This window comes from Urocitellus parryii, chromosome 10 (genome assembly GCF_045843805.1).
Source record: "Urocitellus parryii isolate mUroPar1 chromosome 10, mUroPar1.hap1, whole genome shotgun sequence".
In the NCBI taxonomy this organism is placed as follows: Eukaryota; Metazoa; Chordata; class Mammalia; order Rodentia; family Sciuridae; genus Urocitellus; species Urocitellus parryii.
In genome coordinates, this window is record NC_135540.1 from 29,520,318 (window position 1) to 29,541,636 (window position 21,319).

General features: G+C 35.7%; 1 protein-coding gene across 3 annotated transcripts in view; it reads left to right on the top strand.

Moving 5' to 3' along the window:
* The window catches only part of Gucy1a1 (guanylate cyclase 1 soluble subunit alpha 1), a 59,570-nt gene that overhangs the window by 28,246 nt on the left and 10,005 nt on the right, over positions 1-21,319 (top strand). For 2 of the 3 annotated variants that reach the window (XM_026384704.2, XM_026384705.2), the window contains 6 exons: positions 1,512-1,864; positions 7,311-7,372; positions 11,098-11,156; positions 12,263-12,972; positions 15,394-15,879; positions 19,388-19,531. In XM_026384704.2, the coding sequence (XP_026240489.2) occupies positions 1,610-1,864; positions 7,311-7,372; positions 11,098-11,156; positions 12,263-12,972; positions 15,394-15,879; positions 19,388-19,531 (1,716 nt within the window). In that variant the 5' untranslated portion in view covers positions 1,512-1,609. The remainder of the gene's footprint in view (positions 1-1,511; positions 1,865-7,310; positions 7,373-11,097; positions 11,157-12,262; positions 12,973-15,393; positions 15,880-19,387; positions 19,532-21,319) is intronic. The other variant, XM_077803144.1, reaches the window with a different exon arrangement.

Genomic DNA, 21,319 nt, shown 5'->3' on the forward strand with positions numbered 1-21,319 from the left:
CTTACTTGTGACAATTTACATACATACTGTGAATATATTCAGGGCATTGGAAAACACAGAAAAGAAAAAGATCACATTCCAATACTAAAAATTGAAATATAAACTGTGTGTTGGATGATTTAGATACCATTATCCAAATGACAGAATATACAGATTTCTGATTGACTTTTAATATAAACTTGTAAGTCATGTTTTTTTTAGATAAACTTATCTTAGTTTATAAACTAAGCCTGATTATGTAGAAATTGGTCTCACTTGAAATTAGTCGGGGTAATAGCAAACAGGTTGGCTCAGAAGTCAGATAGACCTACAATTGCAACACTAGCCCTGTCAGTTTCTAGCTTTTCACACTTGCAAGAAAATGACCTGAGCTTTGGAGCCTCTGGCCCTTTGGGGATAATAATACCTGTGTCATATGGTTGCTGATAGGATTAGTTATAAATATAGAGTCCCAAAACTGTATCACACACATTGTAGGGAATTTGTAGCTGTGGGTTCTTTCCCATTATTCCTTGAGTTTTTCCATTATTCCTTGAGTTGGTGGATCCAGTCAAAGATCATTAGTGTTGTTAACGATGTGTTGAATTCAAACTAGACAGTTTTAGTGACAATTAACTAGCAATAATTGAGTTATGAATTATGTGGAGATTTACAACCATGACATTGACAAAAAAGTAGAAGGGAGAATATGCAGGAATGGAGATGTGTATGAGTTTAGTGGGCCTGGAAAGAGAATCTTTCTTGATTTATCCAAGTGTTCTCTATATATGGATCCTCAGACACCTGAAAATTCCATATGTTCTTAGTCATGAGGAGTTCTTTGAAGAGAAATTAATTTTATGATAATATTTTAAAGTTATTTTGCTATTTATAGTGATAAATGTTTTCATTTGCAGTAGTCATTTTTACTGATCTTGTTTTTCATCTGAAATTCCATATTCCAGGTCCAAAAACATAACATTGGGCATCATTATGTCTTTCCATATATACTTTCTTCTTTAGGTATTTTTTTAGGAGATATTGGTTTATACAATTCATATTTTTTTAGAAAGAAGAATGGAATAATGATGGAATGTAGTAATAAAAATAATAAAATATAGATTTAGACTTGAATTTTTGGCATGGTATTCCACTGTTAAGGAATCAAACTAGAGCAAATGGATTATAAAAATAAAAATTAGTAGTTTGTGTTAAGGACATTTTAGAAAAAAACGTTTTATTTGACAAATGTTAAAACACTAAAAGCAAGTATTTTACTATAGTAGTAGAGTTAAATGTGCACATATTAAATATCTTTGCCAGATGTTCTACTCATTTTGTAATTGGCACCTGCATTATATATATATATATATATATATATATATATATATATATATATATATATATTTAATTATTTACTTGAAAATGATATGATTCTATGGTCTTTATTTCCTGGCACCTGTCTTCCTCTTGTTTTCCTAAGTGTGAAAGGTCACTCCTCTTAGTTCTCTTTCTGTTCTCTTTGCCCATAGACACACCCGTCAACAGTGTTCTTGAATTGATAGTGGCTGTTGCTTATCAGGACAGCAGTTCAGCCAGCGGAAATCACAGCAGAGACAGCGCCAGCATCATGTTCTGCACAAAGCTCAAGGATCTCAAGATTACAGGGGAATGTCCTTTCTCCTTACTGGCCCCAGGTCAGGTTCCTAAAGATCCAGCAGAGGAGGTAGCAGGAGGTGCGGAGAGCTGCAGAGCAGCCCTGCCCATCTGTCAAGACATCCCTGAGAAGAACGTACAAGGAGCACATCCACAAAGAAAGACCAGTCGGAGCCGAGTCTATCTTCACACCTTGGCAGAGAGTATTTGCAAACTGATTTTCCCAGAGGTGAGTGAGTGCATATCCTTTAGAGAGGTTAATGATATTTTGAAATTGTAAATGCACACAAATACACACACACACACACACTCACATATGTTTAAGGAAAATGCTTAAACACTTGCTTTCTCACTTTTAAGGTTATACTAAATACAGAATATTTCCTTAAAACATACGAAAACATTTTTTAAGAAGAACCATGCTTCAAATTGTGTTTAGTCTTAAAACATTTAACATCTTGAATTATTTTCAAAAAAGATTATGAATTTTGACAAACTTTATCACTTTGGGCAACTGTTTAACTGCTGATAGCCTCAGTTTCCTCATCTGTGAAATGAAAATAATAATATTATTTAGTCCCTAGAATTTTATGAGTACTAAGTGGAATCATCCGTAGCTCTTGCCATACCATAAGTACTCAGTGGCTTTATCTATTGTTTTAAAATTGAATTATTTGAAGAATATTGTGCTTTCTGACAGGCTTTCCTGTCCTAATTCCAAAGAGTATCATTTATTCCCTGCCAACTTGCAGAAGTCTGGAAATCTCCTTTGTTTTATTGGCTCTGAATCTAAAAACTGTACAAATTAGATTTAACCCAGGCATTCCCTTGGGTCAGAGACATGAGCTTGTGATTTTCAGTGTCTCACTGTTGTTAACTCAGCAGTGATGATAAAGGAATACTTATGCACCCTTACTGGGATTGTAAATTAGTACAACCAATATAAAATCAATATATAGGTTTCTCAAAAGATTAGCAATGGAACCACCGTATGATCCAGTTATATAACACCTCAGTATTTATCCTCAAGTACTAAAGTTAGCATTTAAAGTGGTATATGTTTGTAGCAGCACAATTCACAATAGCCAAATATGGAATCAGCTTAGGAGTCTGTTAGCAGATGAATGAAAAAAGAATTGTGGTATATATATATATATATATATATATATATATATATATATATATATATATATATCCACACACATACACAATGGATTTTTAAGAAAAAATGAAACTATGTCATTTTCAGGAAAATGAAGGAACTTGAGAGCATTATATTAAGTGAAATAAGCCAAACTAGGAAGTCAATGTTTATATAAAGAGAAAAAGAGGAAAAAAGGATGGGATCTTATGAAACTAGAAGGGAGACTAATGGAGTAGAGGAAGGGGAACTAGGGAAGGAAGGATAGGAGGAAAGAGGTATTGATGAATGAAATTTACCAAATTATATTGTTGTATTGTGTGCATGTTCAAATATGTGATGATGATTTCCACCATTATATATAGTAATTATAATGCACCAATAAAATTTTTAAAATTTCTTTATATTAAAGAGAGAGAGTGAAAGGAAACTTTAGAACACGGTATTTACCAAAGGAAGTCAAATATTTTAAGCAACGGATGTGGAGAGCTCCTCTCTCCCTGCAGGGCTAAAGAGAAGAGCATTTGCAAATCCTTATGATATCTTCATCCCTTTTTGATATTCATAGGTTTATATAAACTCACTTTATTTATAAAGTTGGACATTGACATAGTCATAATTCAGCTATCATAAAATGTTGATAATTTTAATTAATAAAAAATCAACCTTTTACTGATGCAGAGCACCAAAGAACCCAGACTCACTGACATTTAGATATAAAAGGAATTTCAAAGAAAACTCCCTCCACCTGCAGGCAGGAAATATCAGAGAAATTTAGTGACTTAACCGAAATCAAGCAGCTTTCAGTGGTTAGAGCAGTAACTGATTTAAAAATAAGGGTAGAATGAGAAAGAGGAGACAAATTGATGCTTAATGGAAGATGCATCAGAACTAGAGGAAAGTTGAGGGAGCTTACTACAAATATTATATTATCACTATAGTATTTTGGCTTATTATCATTGAAATGGAAATATTTAATTATGTTCACTCCTCTTCAGTCATTAGACAACCAGCTTTGGCTAGGATGAGAAATATAGCCCTTCTCAGGGAGTGTTTGTATCATAGTCTGAGAAGTGGTTAATACTCTTATTTCTAAGCATAGAGTGAAATGCGCAGAGGTGAACAGATGGTGATTATGAGAAAATTGGATTGCTTCCATCCTTTCCCTGAGTTCTGTCACGTTAGCTTTAATATTTTGTTGGATAAATTTTGAAGTGCTACATTAAGAATATATACATGTTGGAATCTCTTTTTGAAACATTCTGATTCACTTGATAGTGTTCCAAAAGGCCCATAAATTCTCCTCATTCTTTTTCCTTTTTGATCTTCTAATGAGTAGTTTCAAATGACTTGTCTTTGAATTTGCAGATTCTTTTGCTCTATCAAATCTGCTACTAAAACTCTTTATTGAATTTGTCAGTTTAGTTAATATGTTATTGAACTCTGGAATTTCTGTTTGGTTCATTTTTTACATTTTCTACTCCTTTTCTATTATTCTCCGTTTGTTCACAAAATTTTCTTGACTTTGTCTATTTGTGCTATCTTATAGCTTACTGAGCAAACATTGTTATTTTGAATTTCTTGTCAAGTAATTCATAGTTCCTTGTTTCTTGATGGTAGGTTATTAAACATTTATTTTGTTCTTCAGTTGTGTCACATTTCCCTGGCTCTTTGTGTTCCTTATAGCTTTGTTAGGTGTCTATCATGTGAAGAAGCAATCATCATTTGAGTTTTTATAAGCTGGCTTTAAAGGGATTGGAAATACCTTCAACAACTGTCCAAGCTAGAGATTCTGTGGCCTTCTGAAATCTTTTCAATGGATGTGCGTGTTCCATTTCTCTCCCTCTCTCTTGGAGAAGTCATGGGATTGTGTGAATTCTGTTATTCTTTGAGACATGTGGGCCACTATAAACTGCCCTACTTTTTTTCCTAATGAAATGTTCTGAAATGCCAGGGTGGAATATTAAATATAAGTTATATTTTTGCTTTCTCTTTATTTAGAATAAACTGTGTTGTTTTTTCATGAACTCACAAAAATACTCAAAGAATTGACTAGTGTCGTGTAGCAGAGAGGACAAGGCTATAGGAATTATAGTAGGAAGAAGTATGACTCTTCTTCTCCATCTGAGGTCATTTGCCATATGACAGTAAATGCCCCATTGATGAAAACAGTTGAAAAGTGCACTAATCAATCTGAATTTCATCATTGGCTGTCCAAACCTCTGCTTGTCTTTGATATATACCTCTATTTTTCACTGTTTCTTTTTCAAATTGACAGATTTAATGTTCAGCCTGTTTTAGTTTCAGTTCTATCAATAATCCAAAGGAAGAAATTCAAAATAGTATTTGACATCATAGTGCTTATTTTAGGTAATCAGATTTAACTCTTTGATTACGTTTTTGTGAGGGATGGCAAGTTTTAAAATTCATTATCATTAGAAAATTTACAATGGGAGCTGTTCTTCCAGAGTAGTGGAATGTTTGAGTTTAAAAGGTCTTGATCATTACATCCAAATTTGTAATTTTTGTCTGAAAAAAAATGAAAGCACATAAAGTTAAAATACCAGTTTAAACTTAAAAAAACATAATTGGAGTCATGAAAAACTCTTTGAATCTCAATCATTTATTGGTCTTTTACTATTATATTGTTTATTTTTTTCATAGATGTTGCCCCCTGATAATCCTGTGAGCTCCTCAGGCATAGAGTCTAAGAAGCTTTAATGGAGTTTGAGCCTTAGTTGTAGAAAATCTGATCCGTTTTCTGAATTGAATCAATTACATTAGATATGCTCACATAAATGGTTTTACCCCATATCACAGATCTAGAGAAGAAGAGGATATGAAGAGAATCATGAGGTTCTACATATGTTCCAGAATATTGGGTTGTAAGGAGAAAAAAAAGGAGCAATGTTATAATTTACCCTTATGAATTAAAGTATACTTGGTCTATTAAAAATCGTAGACAAGTGAAAAACCAATTGAAGTAGTGACATCCAAAAACTATGACAATAAAATTCTGACCATCCAAAGTCAGAATTTCTGGTCATCCAAAGTCACATCCATGTTGCCTCAAATAGCAATTATTCATGAAAATTTCATTCAGAGTGCATTCATAACACAGGTACTAGTTCTACTGGTGGGACAGTAAATGAGGTTCATCATCCAGAGTGCTGAAAAAGCTGAATTTCTGAAGAGCAGAACATTACCTTGATATTACTAGTAACAAAGTGTTGAAATGGATATAAATCCATGAAATCATGGGCTTGAGTGATTTTTTTCTTTCTGCAAAATATATTAATATGGAAAAAGTTTCATAAATAATTCAGGGTTGCTGCCTTTGTGAATGAGGTCTCAGTTTTCCTTCATAGTGTTTGCTACTCATTTTTTTTTTAATTTTTATTACCTGTCTCTTCCACTGGGGTGAGTGTACAACCTAGAATAGCACTTGCTCATAGTAGATAGAATATACATATTTATTGAATGAATGAGTTACATTCCTTCTGTTCACTATTCAAAAGTCTTGAATGCTTAATCTGTAAAATTGTATTAGAGAAGTGTTATAGTCAAGTGTAGAATGTTACTCTTAGAATTTCTTACAAATTATTTCCAAACTAAACTAAGTTGAATTATCTTGTTTATATATGAATTGCTGCTCTGATCAAGAAGGTTTTTTGTTTGTTTTGTTCCTGGCACTGGGGATCAAACCCAGGCCCTTTCACTTGCTAGGTAAGCACTCTATCAATGAGCTACACCTATCCTGAATCAGAAACTCCTGATTATGGTTTTGAGGAGAGAAATGCAAACAATTCTGTCACCGGAATATTTTTTCTTCCTTTTCCTCAGGACTATCCCTTTGTGTCTTTCAGTCAAGACCCTTTTTGGTGTTTCATGATCTTCTCATTGCCAGCAGGGAATAAAAAATTGGTCATTTTCTTCTAACCTTTGCTGCCCTTATAAGAGAGGGAGGAGGAATGGTCCCTCTTCCTACTATAGCTGAGTTTGGTGAAGCAAGTGTATTCCAGCTTTTCCATTTTGGATCAGAACTCACTTTCCTAAAGAAGAAAGTATAAAAGTCCAATAAAAAACATTAGTAGTATACTGGAGAGACATAATGAGTTATGTGATGCTGTGGTTGAAGTAGTGGCAGGGCATCTAGGGGAATTTCCTGAACCAATGAGTGATGCCAATGGATTCTATAGAAGACTTGACATTACCAAACTGGAGGCTTCTGTTTAGATTCAGACTCAGCTTTATTGTCCTGTGGCTGTCAGTGATATCATAGCTAAAGAGGCAAAGCCTGTGTACAACCTCACAGCCAAACTCACATTAGTCTGAGCTCATTGTTTCTTCCCAAGTTAGAAGAACACATAGCAACCCAGTCCCAGCTTCCAAAGTGTAAACCCACTATATTAAATCATTCAGGCAAGAAAGTTTCTCCTTTTTTAGAAACCTTCAGAATGATTTTTTAAATCTGCATTTTTCAAATGAATTGTTAGGTAAGGAAATGTTTAAAACATTTCTTTTCAATTTCCAGTTTGAACGGCTGAACCTTGCACTTCAGAGAACATTGGCAAAGCATAAAATAAAAGAAAGCAGGTAAGTTGAACCACTTTAGTTCTGTGAACTCCCTGTTATAACTACTAATATGACTGAAAGTAGCCAGTACTTACTGCATGCATCAACCTTTATTGAATCATTATGATATGCCAGAAATGGGCTAAGTATTTTAGCAGCTACTAATTTGAAAGTAAGTGCATTTATTTTTCACATTTCATAGAAGACTAAATTAGGGTTTATGCAAAAGTTTTAGGATTTTACAACTATGTAGGAGTATGAAATTCAGCTTGGGTTTTTTTTTTTTTTTACAGCTCATGATTTTAACCATGTTTCCATATACTTCTACTTTCAACAAGCTCCCATAAGGTTTATACTTTCATATATACTAAGGGGTTATGTGTAAAATATTTAGGAAGTATTTAGCAAAATATTTGGTAAGGCATAGACAGAAAGAAATCAGAACAGAGGTCCAAGGAGTGTGCCAGCAGGCACTCTTACCCTAACACACATATTTCAAAATGTTCAACCTTTAGCAAATGTATCAGAGAAGGTAGAAGTATCAAGATGGTAAGAGGAAGGGGACCCAAGCTTGGGGAAGAAGCTAAGTTACTTACTAATTCTTAAGGAAGTTCTTCAGTATCAGCATTCTCATAACCAGTTTGGCTGCTCTGGTGAATATGATCATATTCTGTGTGTATGTGTGTACTCTCTTTTAAAATTTTCCTTGAAAAGATTTTGGAGGAGACTTAATGTAAGGTGACATTTCTTTTTTAAGCTGACATGTATCCATTTCTCAGCACCTTTATGGCTGGTGAATAATTTGATCAACCCTATTTCTGATACCTTGAAATTTCAAGGATAACTTAATTTGTCAATAATACAATAAATATTTGAGTTAGATTTGCAGAATTGAACACTGGAACGTTGCAAAGCAGTTACCATCATTGGGATATTTTATAAATGCATTCATATTATCTCCTACCCATGAGTGGATAATCTGTCCTGTGGATTATCTGGGCTTAATTTTCCTGGCTGACTGACTGGTCCCAGGCTACAGGCAGCAGAAATAAGCCAAGATGGGGTCAGGGAGAGGTTCAGAAGGAGAGAGTGTGAATCTATGTGTCTGACAGAAGCTTTGTTTACACGAGTGATATGAAAAGCATTCCAGGAGGCCTCTGACCTTAATTCTCAGTCAGACTGATAAGATAGCCACAAGTCATTCTTGCCCTGCTACTGTGTCTGTCTGCTTAAGTCCTTGGCAGCCAGTTCACTGGAAATTTATTCTTAGGGCTTTGCATCCTGAAATATTCTGACAACCACAGACAAATATGCAGAAAGGATGTGTTCCCAGGGCCATATCTCTTAAAATAAATCTCACAACTTAATAAACAACAATCATTTTATTTGGAAATCTTAAAAAACAGTTTACCACTTTCCCTATTTCTTACAGGACAAAAAGATAACTGTCCTTTTAAATGATATAATTGTCAATTGTTAACAATTGTTAATTGGATTGTTAATCCTAGGATTGCTTTGCGGATGAGCAAAATGGCTCTTCTTTGCTCTGCTTTTTTTTTTTTTTTTTAAGTTTTGTGCAGTCTCTTTTTGCTTCTGTTTCTCTCCTTCACTTGCTCATTGACAAGTCACATATCATTTTCACTGTTCTCTGTTTGCCAATGGATATACACAACTTAACCTTTTTTTATGTGGCTTATTATTGTCTGGAACTTGAAAAACAAACAAACAAACAACAACAAAAATACCCAATATATTAAACAGGAAATTGCCCTTGACTGAAGTTCTTCATCCCCCACCCCACTACCATTACCTTTCTCCTGTTTCAGAGAATGAGTTTTAGTGTGGTCATTATGTCACTCAGGTTGATTGCTCAGAGAGCTTTTGCTTTGTTTCTTCTTCTGGGATCTTCTAATCATAGCATCATTTATATGAATTCATGGGTAGGGTATGTATAGTGTGTGTGTGTGTGTGTGTGTGTGTGTTGCATACATGCATTTGCTGGTACACATGCAAGTGATTATGACTGCTTGTATTTTTTGAAGATGAATTTTGAAGAAATTCAGGTGCATGAATTGCACTATGTGCTCTTTGGACAACCTAACCTCTGTTCACATCTTGTATCATGGGTGCTAGGAAACGGCAGCATTGACAGCAGCTTGCTCCAGCAGTGGAGGCGGGAGATCGCAAGAGCAAAGCCAGCCTCAGCACCTTAGCAAGGCCCTGTCTCAAAATTAAAAAATAAATAAATTTAATTTAATTTAAAAAGGACTGGGGATGTGGCTCAATGGTTAAGTTCCCTGGGTTCAATCCCTGATACAAAAAATGAAGGAGGGAAGGAATGAAGGAGGGAAGGAAAGAAGGAAGAGAGGAAGGAAGGAAGGAAGGGAGAGCACAGGGTGAGGAAATCTGCTCTCATTCTTTATGAAAAAAAACAGAAGTTGCATAAATGAAGAAAAAATAATCCAAGAATTGATTAATATAGACAAATATCTAACAATATTTGGGGATCTCTAGATCCAAATTTCATATAATACATACACACATATTCATATATGTATATACATGCATACATAAATAAATCATAGGGTGATTTTCAACCCACTTAGATAAAATATTTTTACCTAGTATTGTAAATAGTTATAACTAGTATACCTTTATATGACAAATTACTGAACTGGCCAGTATCCCTCTTGAACATATTTCCTTGTGAAAACTTCTCAACATTATATTGAAATTATATTTAAAAATTTAAATTTACCTGATTGTAAACTTGATTCATCTAATGGCAAATTGAACCACAAATAGAACCTTGGGTGTCTTTTAATATGCTTCAGTAACTTACTAGATTTTGTTATAATCATATCATGGGTGTCAGAAATTCACCCTCCCCATGAATTCATACAAATGATGCTATGATTAGTTAGAAGATCCCAGAAGAAGAAACAAAGCAAAAGCACTCTGAGTAACCTACCTGAGTGACACAATGACCACACTAAAACTTAATAAATTGACAGGTTATCCTGTTGAAATTACTGAAATATTTTTTATTAATCAGAATGTCTGCTATTAGGTTATCAGTAATATAAAAATAAGTGCAATTTGATTAAATACTATATTTCTCAGTTACTAATTTTCTATACAAGAGTAAGAATGAAAGTATAATTTGATGATGTCTGAGATAAATATGTACAGCTCTAAACCCAAAAAGCAAAAATACTGTGTATTTGCTTAAGAAAAAAAACAGCAAAGCAACAGTGATACTTAAAAGTAAAATCCCTCGTTATGTGGATTTTTTTTTAGATAGATGATAAGAAAACTCTGAAGATTTATTACTATCTTTGTGTGGGAGGGCTGGGGTTACTGAACCCAGGGCCTTACACATGCTAAGCAAGCTTTTTACCACTCAGTCACATCTCAGCCCCCATTACCTCTTCTTGAGCAGGTCACACTCCTGGTTCTCTGCAAGTTCACATTTCCTTTAGTACTAGTCTATGTAAAATGAACATCAAAGGCAAATATGCTTCAGTAAGGATGAGGAAATACTCTATGTCATGTGCAGTTCACATACAGGTTGGACTTTCCCAACATTGCTTTGGACTGTACATGTCACTGCTCTGTTCCTGCAAAGTTGCTAGACAGAATTTGTTTCTGCAAAGCTATTACCTGTCATAATTTCTGTTTCCTATAATATGAATTTTTAGCATTCATGTATCATTTTATAATTTAAGATATTGAATTATTTCCAGGAGATTTTTAGAAAGAGAAGACTTTGAAAAAATAATTGCAGATCAAGCAATTGCAGCAGGTAATAGAAATATTTTCTTAAAAATACTTATATTTACTTGCGGATGAAGTGGTCAATATTTTACATTGTGTTAATGTAATGTGATGTATTATATGTTATTGTTTGACCTCAAACATGTCCTCTTTTTATCATCATTATTGACTGAGAAGTGGATAAGGCTATATGGGAAACTGACTTACAGACATCCACAGGCTTTGGTCTTGAGCCCAAGCATTTCTAATTTATACACAAGAAATTCTGCTCAACAAGGTAAAATAAAGAATGTTTTTAAAGGTTGAAATCAATCATGGGAGAAAGGGTTTTTAGTGTTCCCACGTTAATAACTAGCTTGGGGTAAAAAATAGACGAGTGACTATTGTACTTCCTTTTTCAAATTTGAATACATGGACCAAGAGGTTGCCTCTTTCTAAAAGTACAATTTGTACAGAATTATGATAATAATGGCTAATTTATATTGAGCCCCTCTTAGGAGCCAGATATTATTCTAAACATCATCTCCACATATCACAATAATGTCTTGAAGTGGTTAGTATTATTTTTTCCTACATCACAGAGGAGAAAATGTGGTACACAGAGGTTTTGGAAGTAGAAGCTATAAAAATTAAATAATATATTTCAAGCAAATATTCATCCAGGTAATATTAAATAACAAGGGTTCATTCTGCTCAGAGGGAAAAAAATGCTTTATAATTATCTCCACACAAAATTGAGTCTCACCGCCATTGATATTAAATTGATTCCAGTGTTTGACACACTACGGGAGGTCCTCTGAGAGGTGAGGCATTTCATAAGGTTTTTGTCATTAATGGAGAGATGGGAAGGCTTTTTCCTAAATGGACTTCATCCTGAGATTCTAATTGTTGTCTTATAGTTAAGAGAGATTAAAAGGTAGTTTATTACACTAAATTGGTCATTTAAAAAGATAATCTGAGGATTTTTACTCAGAATTTTAACCAGAATTTTAGAAGCTAAGCGGTATTGATAATTTGACTCTAGTTATTTGATTTTGGTTGGAGCTCTTATTAGAGGTAATAGATAAAGAGGAAACTGAATAAGCAAATGAAACCAGGTTGAAAATAGGAGTGACATGTGCTCTGTGTTGTCAGGGGTTCCAGCGGAGACCATCAGAGAATCCCTCGGTGAAGAGCTCTTTAAAATTTGCTATGAGGAAGACGAACACATACTCGGCGTGGTTGGAGGCACCCTGAAAGATTTTTTAAACAGCTTCAGCACCCTCCTGAAACAGAGCAGCCATTGCCAGGAAGCAGAAAAGAAGGGCAGGCTTGAAGACGCCTCCATTCTATGCCTGGATAAGGAGCATGATTTCTTAAATGTTTACTATTTCTTCCCCAAGAAAATCACATCCCTGATCCTTCCCGGTGTCATTAAGGCAGCTGCTCACACACTGTATGAGACCGAAGTGGACGTATCCTTGATGCCTCCCTGTTTCCGGAGTGATTGCACGGAATTCGTCAATCAGCCCTATTTGTTATACTCTGTCCACGTGAAAAGCACCAAACCGTCTCTGTCCCCCGGGAAACCCCAGTCCTCCCTGGTGATCCCCGCATCGCTCTTCTGTAAGACCTTCCCATTCCATTTCATGTTTGACAAAGATCTGACCATTCTGCAACTTGGCAATGGCATTAGAAGACTGATGAACAGGAGGGACTTTCAAGGAAAGCCAAATTTTGAAGAATACTTTGAAATTCTGACTCCCAAAATCAACCAAACCTTTAGTGGGATCATGACAATGTTGAATATGCAATTTGTCATACGAGTGAGGAGATGGGACAACTCTGTGAAGAAAGCTTCAAGGGTAAGGAAAGCACAATGTTATCGTTCATATAAATTGTTATTTCATATTTGAGTACTAAAAACCATTGCATCACCTCAAATGTTTTGATTACACATTTATGTCTAAAACAACTCCCTTCTGAGGCTGTAATGATTTCAAAATCCTTTCTGCATTCATTTATTTGCTTACTTGGTTCATTAATTCACAAGTATTTATTGAATATAATTTGCCTTTCAAAATCCTTATTGGGTATTTAAATTTAAATTAGATAAGTGTTTATATAAAATTATTTTAATTACCAAATAGTTAATTTAGTTTGAATGATAAAAATATTGTTTTATAATAAGTAAAGAAAAACCACATATTGTAAGAGGTAACTAAATGAATGTTTATTTATTTGTTTTTTGCAGTGTTGAGTATCTGACACAGAGCCTTGAACATGCTAAGCAAATGCTTTATGTCTCAGCTACATCCCCAACCACTAAATTGATTTTTAATCAATACTTAATAGATATGATTAATTGCTACAGAGAGTGTGGTAGGGGATGAGTTTTGACACATCATGATAGAGAACTTTGGTAATTATTTAGTTTCAGGAAAGAAAGTTTACAGTCATAGTTGATAGTGTAAACAAAAAGCTGAGAGGCTTTGCTTATAACCCCAGGACAACCACTGTTTCCAAAACTGAAACAGCTTTAATGTTAACTTTTATAGTAAAATTAACATATCTACATGTGTTTTTAAATGGCTAATACACAAAGATGTTCTTTACAGCAAAAATTTGAAAATATCAGTTATTTAAATTTTTGTTTACAGCAAAATTATTATTTCAAAGTTACTTTTTTGGCTAAACAATATGTTTTGGTCATCCTTTCATATTATTGGGTATAGATCTATTTCACTTTTTTGGAAATTGTGCTATTCCATTGGATGATCGTGTTCTACTTTATTTAACCAATCTCCCATTGAAGAATATTTGTGTTGCAAATAATTGCTTCAGTGGACACACATACATATTTGTGCACATGTGCACCAATTTTCTGTGGTCCAACTTGATCACCTCTTCCAACCCCCCATTGTGCTAGCTGGTTGGTACTCTGTTTTGTGTTTATAAAAGGCAGCATTGGTTAAGTGCTACAGGCAAAGTTGAAATAGGGACATTACTTTTTCTATAGGATCAGCTTTCTCCCAGTGAAGTCTCTGGGAGATAATGACTTATAAAAAATACCTTTGTGGGATTTCTCATGACAAATTCTTTCTTTAAAGGCAAAAATCTTACCTTTGAGGATTTTTAACTTCCATATCTACCAAATGGAATTAGTAGCTCATGATACAAGAGGAAGAGAAAAAAAAAGCATGCTAAAACAGATGGCAAAAAAATTTTAAAAAAAGGGTAGGGTAGGGAGAAAGGATAAGAAAAAGAAAAAGGGAGGGAGGAAAGAAGACTATGTTTTTCATGGATACCACAAATTATACAAAAAGCGCAACTCCAGATTAGCCAATAAATAACATCAAAAGTGTCAGGCATAGTGGTGCATGCTTGTAATCCCAGCAGCTCTGGAGGCTGAGGCAGGAGAATTGCAAGTTTGAAAACAGCCTCAGCAATTTAGGTAGGCCTAGCAATTTAGGTAGCCCAGGTTTAGTGAAATTATTTCTCGAAATAAAACATAAAAGGGGCTCAGGATGTGGGAGGTTCAATCACTTGTAGAGAGAAAGAGAGAGGGTGTGGGGAGAAGGAAGAAAGGAAGAGAGGGAGGGAGGGAGGAAGAAGGAAAAAGAAAGAAAGAAAGAAAGAAAGAAAGCAAGAAAGAAAGAAAGAAGGAAGGAAGGAAGGAAGGAAGGAAGGAAGGAAGGAAGGAAGGAAAGGAAAGGAAAGGAAAGGGAAGGAAGGAAGGAAGGAAGGAAGGAAGGAAGGAAGGAAGGAAGGAAGGAAGGAAGAAAGAACTGGAGTTGTGGCTCAGTGGTAGAGCACACACCTAGCACGTGTAAGGCCCTGGGTTCAATCCTCAGCACCACGTAAAAATAAATAAAATAAAAGTATTGTGTCCAACTATAACTAAAAATAAATAGATAAAAGAATAAAAAAGAAAGAAAGAGGAAGAAAGGAAGAAGGAAGGGAAATATTAAAAGAATATATTAGCAAAATTATCAGCATGCTTCTTGGTAAGAAAGCCTTGAAGCCAAAATGTTTTGAATTGTCCATTGGAAATCATAATTTTTGTGTAGTGCATACACCAAAATGTCCTTCAAATATCTGCAAGCATTTTAGAACTCATACCAAATTGGAACTTTTAGAAAGCATTTTGTTCTTTTGCTTTAGGTTAAAAAACAGAGTTTGAATGCCTAGTGATTATCCCTGTATGTACTTCCTCTCTTTTTGTCTCAGAAAGATGCTGCAAACTTGAATAAACCAAAACAATTGGGTTCTCCTTTGTTTTGCAGGTTATGGATCTCAAAGGCCAAATGATCTACATTGTTGAATCCAGTGCAATATTGTTCTTGGGGTCACCCTGTGTGGACAGATTGGAAGATTTTACAGGAAGAGGGCTCTACCTCTCAGACATCCCAATTCACAACGCACTGAGGGATGTGGTCTTGATAGGGGAACAAGCTCGAGCTCAAGATGGCCTGAAGAAGAGGCTGGGGAAGCTGAAGGCCACCCTTGAGCAAGCCCACCAAGCCCTGGAGGAAGAGAAGAAAAAGACAGTAGACCTTCTGTGCTCTATATTCCCCTCTGAGGTGGCTCAACAACTGTGGCAAGGGCAGGTGGTGCAAGCCAAGAAGTTCAGTAATGTCACCATGCTTTTCTCAGACATCGTTGGGTTCACTGCCATCTGCTCCCAGTGCTCACCACTGCAGGTCATCACCATGCTCAATGCCCTCTACACTCGTTTTGACCAACAGTGTGGAGAGCTGGATGTGTACAAGGTAAGGGTGGAGCAGGGGAATGGCCATTTACAGGCAAAAGTCACTGTGAAAAAAGTACTGTGCCTAGAATCTGAATTGTAATGTAAATGACAGGCTTTCTCTGCAGGGTCAGGAAAGCTATATCCTGGAACAGTCTTTGTATATCAATTATGTGGGTGTTCTCCAGCCCAAAATAGCTCTGGATCTGCACAGAAACAGAGCTAATTGTTCCAGAAAAGGACTGCCACATTGTCTTCTCAAAGAATAAGCATAGAATGGAGGAGGGAGGAAAGGCTGAATGGAAGACAGTAAAAAGGTAGAGTTTAAGAGTCAAGAGAGCAGCCACTTCACTGTGCAAACCGAGTTGAATTATGAAGCATGAGATATTTCAGGGTGTGACTCATACAGGAGAACTTTATCCTTTGTGTCTTTAAGAGTAAAAAAAACCATGATGATTATAAAAAATTCCCTTTAAATAGATTAATTCATGTAAACAGAGTTTACATGGTACTTTTCATAGCCAGTTAACAGAAATCAGAATTATCTATTTAAGGCATTTTTTTTGCAGCTTGGTCAAGGGTAGACATTTGAATAAGACAGATCTGTCTTCAAATTTGTTCTCTACCTTGCATACACAATAAACTGAGCAAGTGAAAAACCTTCTCTCACTTCGGCAACAGAGAAATATCCACCTCGAGTTTATATGCATGAGTAACACACTAACTACATCCCATAAACTTTGTGAACAAGACTGTTACAAAGGTTATCATAGAGAGAGTTATGGATCAGATATTCAGGATTTATTGAATGATTATAATTAACACTGAGGATACAACATTAACTGTCTCTGACACCTAATAAATTAGTTTTCAAAAAGTCTAACTATTGTTAGGAAGAGAGATAATGAAGAAATTTCACATTATGCTTGCTTCGTTAGAATTAAAAGTTTCATATTGGTTTAAATTATATTACCTGGGGTTTGGGATGTAACTCCAGGGTGGAGTGTTTGCCTATCATGTGCAAGGCCCTGGGTTCCATCCCCAGGACCACAAAAAAAAATAAAATAAAAAATAAAATATAAGTATCTGGCCTTGTTATGGATTTTGGCATTAAGAATAAAGCACTCATCTCATTTGTAAGTCTCAAATCATCTGCTTAATTTGCCACATAACAATCTGGCATTCCAGAGTTTGAACATGAAATAAATAAATTATTGAGGAGGAAACAAATTTTATTTATGGGAATACATAAACCCTTGTGTTGTTTTACTTGAGATGCTAGAAGCAAGAACTTCCTTTTTGAAATTTCTAACAGGAAATTCCAAACAGTACTATGATTCCCTTGGTGGTGGTAGGGAGTCCCTGTATAATTGCAGATAAAATAATTGGCTTCAGTTTAGTTAAGTTTGATGACCTCTTGTGGAATTTGCTATATTTATTTGTAGTCAGTTTCTGTCTTGAGAATGTCTCCTCTCCCCGAGCTGTGAGAAGGTGTCATTTTCTCCATTTAACCTGCTGTGATTGCTAGCAGAAGTAGCCCTCTTCTATTCTGATAATTCCTTTAAGGGTACAGAGTAGTCTCCAAATACCCAATCAAGAATTTTAGAAACTGTGCTCCTTCCTACAAGCACTGCAGCCATAGAGTTCCCTGGTTAGCCTAAATGCAGCTGGAGCTAGGTAATAAATCATCTGCTCTCCCAGGATTTCCTCCCCCCATTTCTAATTTTGCATGAAAATATCTGGAGAGAGCTGAAAGTAAACAAGGAAGGGTCATAGCCATCGGCTAAATTAAGATCTCCAAAATGCACAACCAAGGCTCACCTCCAAGTGCAATGACTCTAAGGAATAGCCAACCTTATTTATTGCCGGACTTAGTTGTACCAGGACTTTATGTAATTTCATTTTCTTTCTGTCTCAATCTTCCGATCATTGCCATGTGTACTCCTGCATCCCTTGGTCCATTGTTTTAGCAAAATTTTATTGGTTATACAGCGTCTTCCATTTTGGGTAGGCAATGAATACAAAGAAGGAGAAAACAAACCAGGGGGAGAAGGGTCCATATGTGGTGAGAGAGGGAGAAAAGAGCAAAGCTAACAAATGCCAGATTTCTACATGACGTGACAGATGCCAGATTCTACTCAGTAGGAATAAAATGCTACAAGAGAGACTGGAGGAAATGGTGGGGTTGGGGGGCAGTCAAATTTTATCTGCAGAGAGTTCGTTCCAGGAGAAGAAATGGGAAGTTGGAACACACTTGGTATGTTTAACGGATAACAGGAGGCCAGTGACATGGAAACAACTTGAGCAAGTGGCAGGATTGGAAGATTAGCAGAAAGGTTAAGAACAACTTTGGTGATGGCATGATAAGGCTTCTGAGTGTGTAGCAAATTACCAAAGGCAACGACAAAAAGCTTCTCTTTTGTCCCTTCTTCAACTTTATCCCTTCATTGAGGAGGCTTCGGAGTAATATGGTCTAATAGGTTATAATAAATATTTAGAGAAGAAGAAAATGCAACTACTAGAATTAGGGAAAATATTTATATATTTAAGTTAATATTTAGTTTTTTGTGGCCAGTATCACAGACAGATAAAAAAATCGCCAGTGTCAATGATAATGATGATGATGATGGTGGTGGTGGTACTTGGAATTTATATAACAGCTTGATTTCCAGTAGCTTACCAAGCATCATTACTTTTATCTTCTGATTTGACGTCTGCTTTCTATCTTTTGTGATTGATATGCACATATACTGTTAGTAATTGCTGTAAGAGCCCCAAAAGTAATTTAGGTAAAAAAAAAAAAGGACTCTTTTACTCTTAAGACTATTAGTGTCTTAGTTTTGCATTACACATTTTTACTACATTCATATGACATTTATTGAGGATGACTTCATCCTACACTGTTTTATGATGAGGGAGTTATAAAATGACTAAATATTTTTAAAGTTTTAGGCAATTTATTATAAAACTAATATACTTCATCTGTTTCTACACAAGCTGCTTTACATGGTGGGGAAAAAATAGGTTAAATGACTTAGCAAGTTAGTTGCAACTTTAGAATAGAAGCTGCCTGACACTGTATTTCACAGGATTCTGCAGTGCCCCAATGTAAGAGGTCTAATCCTTGTGAATTTCCTGAGAGGGGAAACTCTCTTCTGAGAGTATATGATTTACCCTGATTCTCCATAGGGCCTGAGCCTTGAGATTTCTGCTATTTTTTTGTGGGGGGAGCAGGGGTATACTGGGGATTGAACTCAGGGGCACTCAACCATTGAGACACATCTGCAGCCCTGTATTGTATTTTGTTTAGAGATGGGGTCTCACTGAGTTGCTTAGTGCCTTGCCATTGCTGAGGCTGGCTTTGAAATCGTGATCCTCCTGTCTCAGCCTCCCGAGCTGTTGGGATTACAGGCATGCGACCCCACACTTGGCAGATTTCTGCTATTTGATTCTTGATTTCTAATATGTAATATATGCCAGTGGGTCTTCCTGAGCTTTTATTTATAGTATGCAACATACCGTACATCTAGGTGGAGACCATTGGTGATGCATATTGTGTAGCAGGGGGATTACACAGGGAGACTGATACCCACGCCGTCCAGATAGCCCTGATGGCCCTAAAGATGATGGAGCTCTCTGACGAAGTCATGTCTCCCCATGGAGAACCTATCAAGGTAAGACAGATTATATATTGTTAACAGAATGTCATGAGACCAAAGGCTTAAGGGTTGGTTATCAAAGAATGGTGTATTTATTAGTCAGGGTTTATTGCAGACAGCAAAATCTTCTCTAACTTGTTTTAGCAGGAAGAAGTTTACTAAAGAACATTAAATGGCTTAACAATTATTGAGAGGACTTGAGAAGTCATTTATAATTTGGGCTTTGAAAAATTGACTCTCCCAAACAAACTTCAGGACTTTTTGTGTGTTTTCTGAGCTAAGGTCTCAGATCCTTTTTATTTTCATGGTCTGAAAGCTGATTCCAGAACAACTGTATCATAGCGACCATCAGGAAACTACTGTGTTCACAAAGCTGTTGTTTCTACTATTGGCTACAGAGCAAAAATGCACCTACTACAATATCACTCGGCAAGGTGAAAATTCTACATCATGACCATCACAAGATACTTGAATAGAAAATGGACTCTCTGCTAAGCATCTCATAGAAAACCAAAAGCTTCCACAACTGTGTTTGCACCTGGAAGCAAAAGAAACACAATCACAATGAAAATCTTGTCTTCCAAATCTTATGTAAATACATCTGATTCACCAACTTATCTACATCTAGAAGCTGCAAAGCTGTTTGGAAAATGTAGTTCTTAGTTGGATAGAACCTGCACCTGTAAGGAAGGACATTTTGTTACAATAAATGTTGATTATGCATCCACCAATATTTTCCAAGGCAGAAAACATTTCAAAAAATTTAGATGACCCGGATCTCAGAAATAATATCTTATTATAGAGAAGAAATAAAATCAGCAAGGTAGGTATTTGTTCAATAACATGAGTGGATCACATTCATTTTCCCCACTGACAGTGAATCTGCTGCTTAATTTTTATAGAATACTTCTCAATTTGAGACCTTTAGAAATGGCCCCTTAAAGTAATGTATAATCCCATCTGGTGTGCAATAAAACGTAAAAGAAAAAAATGAAAACCAGAACTGTAATAATTAGAGATTTAGCCTTGGTTTTCTTTAACCAAGCCATCTGCCCAAGCCTTCACCACTATTTTTGAAATCTTCTGCCATCCCATTTGTATGTTGCTGACTAACATACTTCCCTACACTTAGTGGTGTTAGACCAATATCTTATATTATGCATTGATTCTGTTTTCCAGGAATCTGGATAAGGCATGGGAACACTAGGTTGTCTTTGCTTAACAGGATCTGAGACCTTAGCTTGGAAAACACACAAGAAGTGGAGGATACCTGGAATACTTAGGATTGTATTGCTTGGAGCAGGTGGACCTATTCCAAGATGGTGCTTCACTTATGTACCTGGTTCCTTGGTGAGGATGGCAGACAGCCTGAGCTCTGCTGGGACCATCAGCCCAGATGTTACAACATGGCAGTCTCAGAGTAGCCACTTCTTAGGTGGTAACTTACTTGCTAGTTAACAAAATTGATGGAAGCTACATGACCTTTTATGATCCAGCCTTGGAAGATACACAATGAAAGTTCTGCTGAATACTGTTGATCAGAGTAATCATGTGGCTGCCCAGAGGAGAGCCAGCTTAGACATCATGTCTCAATAGAAGGAGCATGAAATTTGCATCTGTGTTTTAATTGCGTTTTTAGAGGAGAATTGTGCATTTCTTTCTATTTCTTTGTGAGTATTCATAGCAATAGAGTAAATATTAAAAATATTGAAATAGAAAATGGTGTTTTCCACATAAATGAATTTTATACTTAAGATGTGCTTTAGAGGGTGGGTTTAATGGCATGATTTTTATTATTTACCT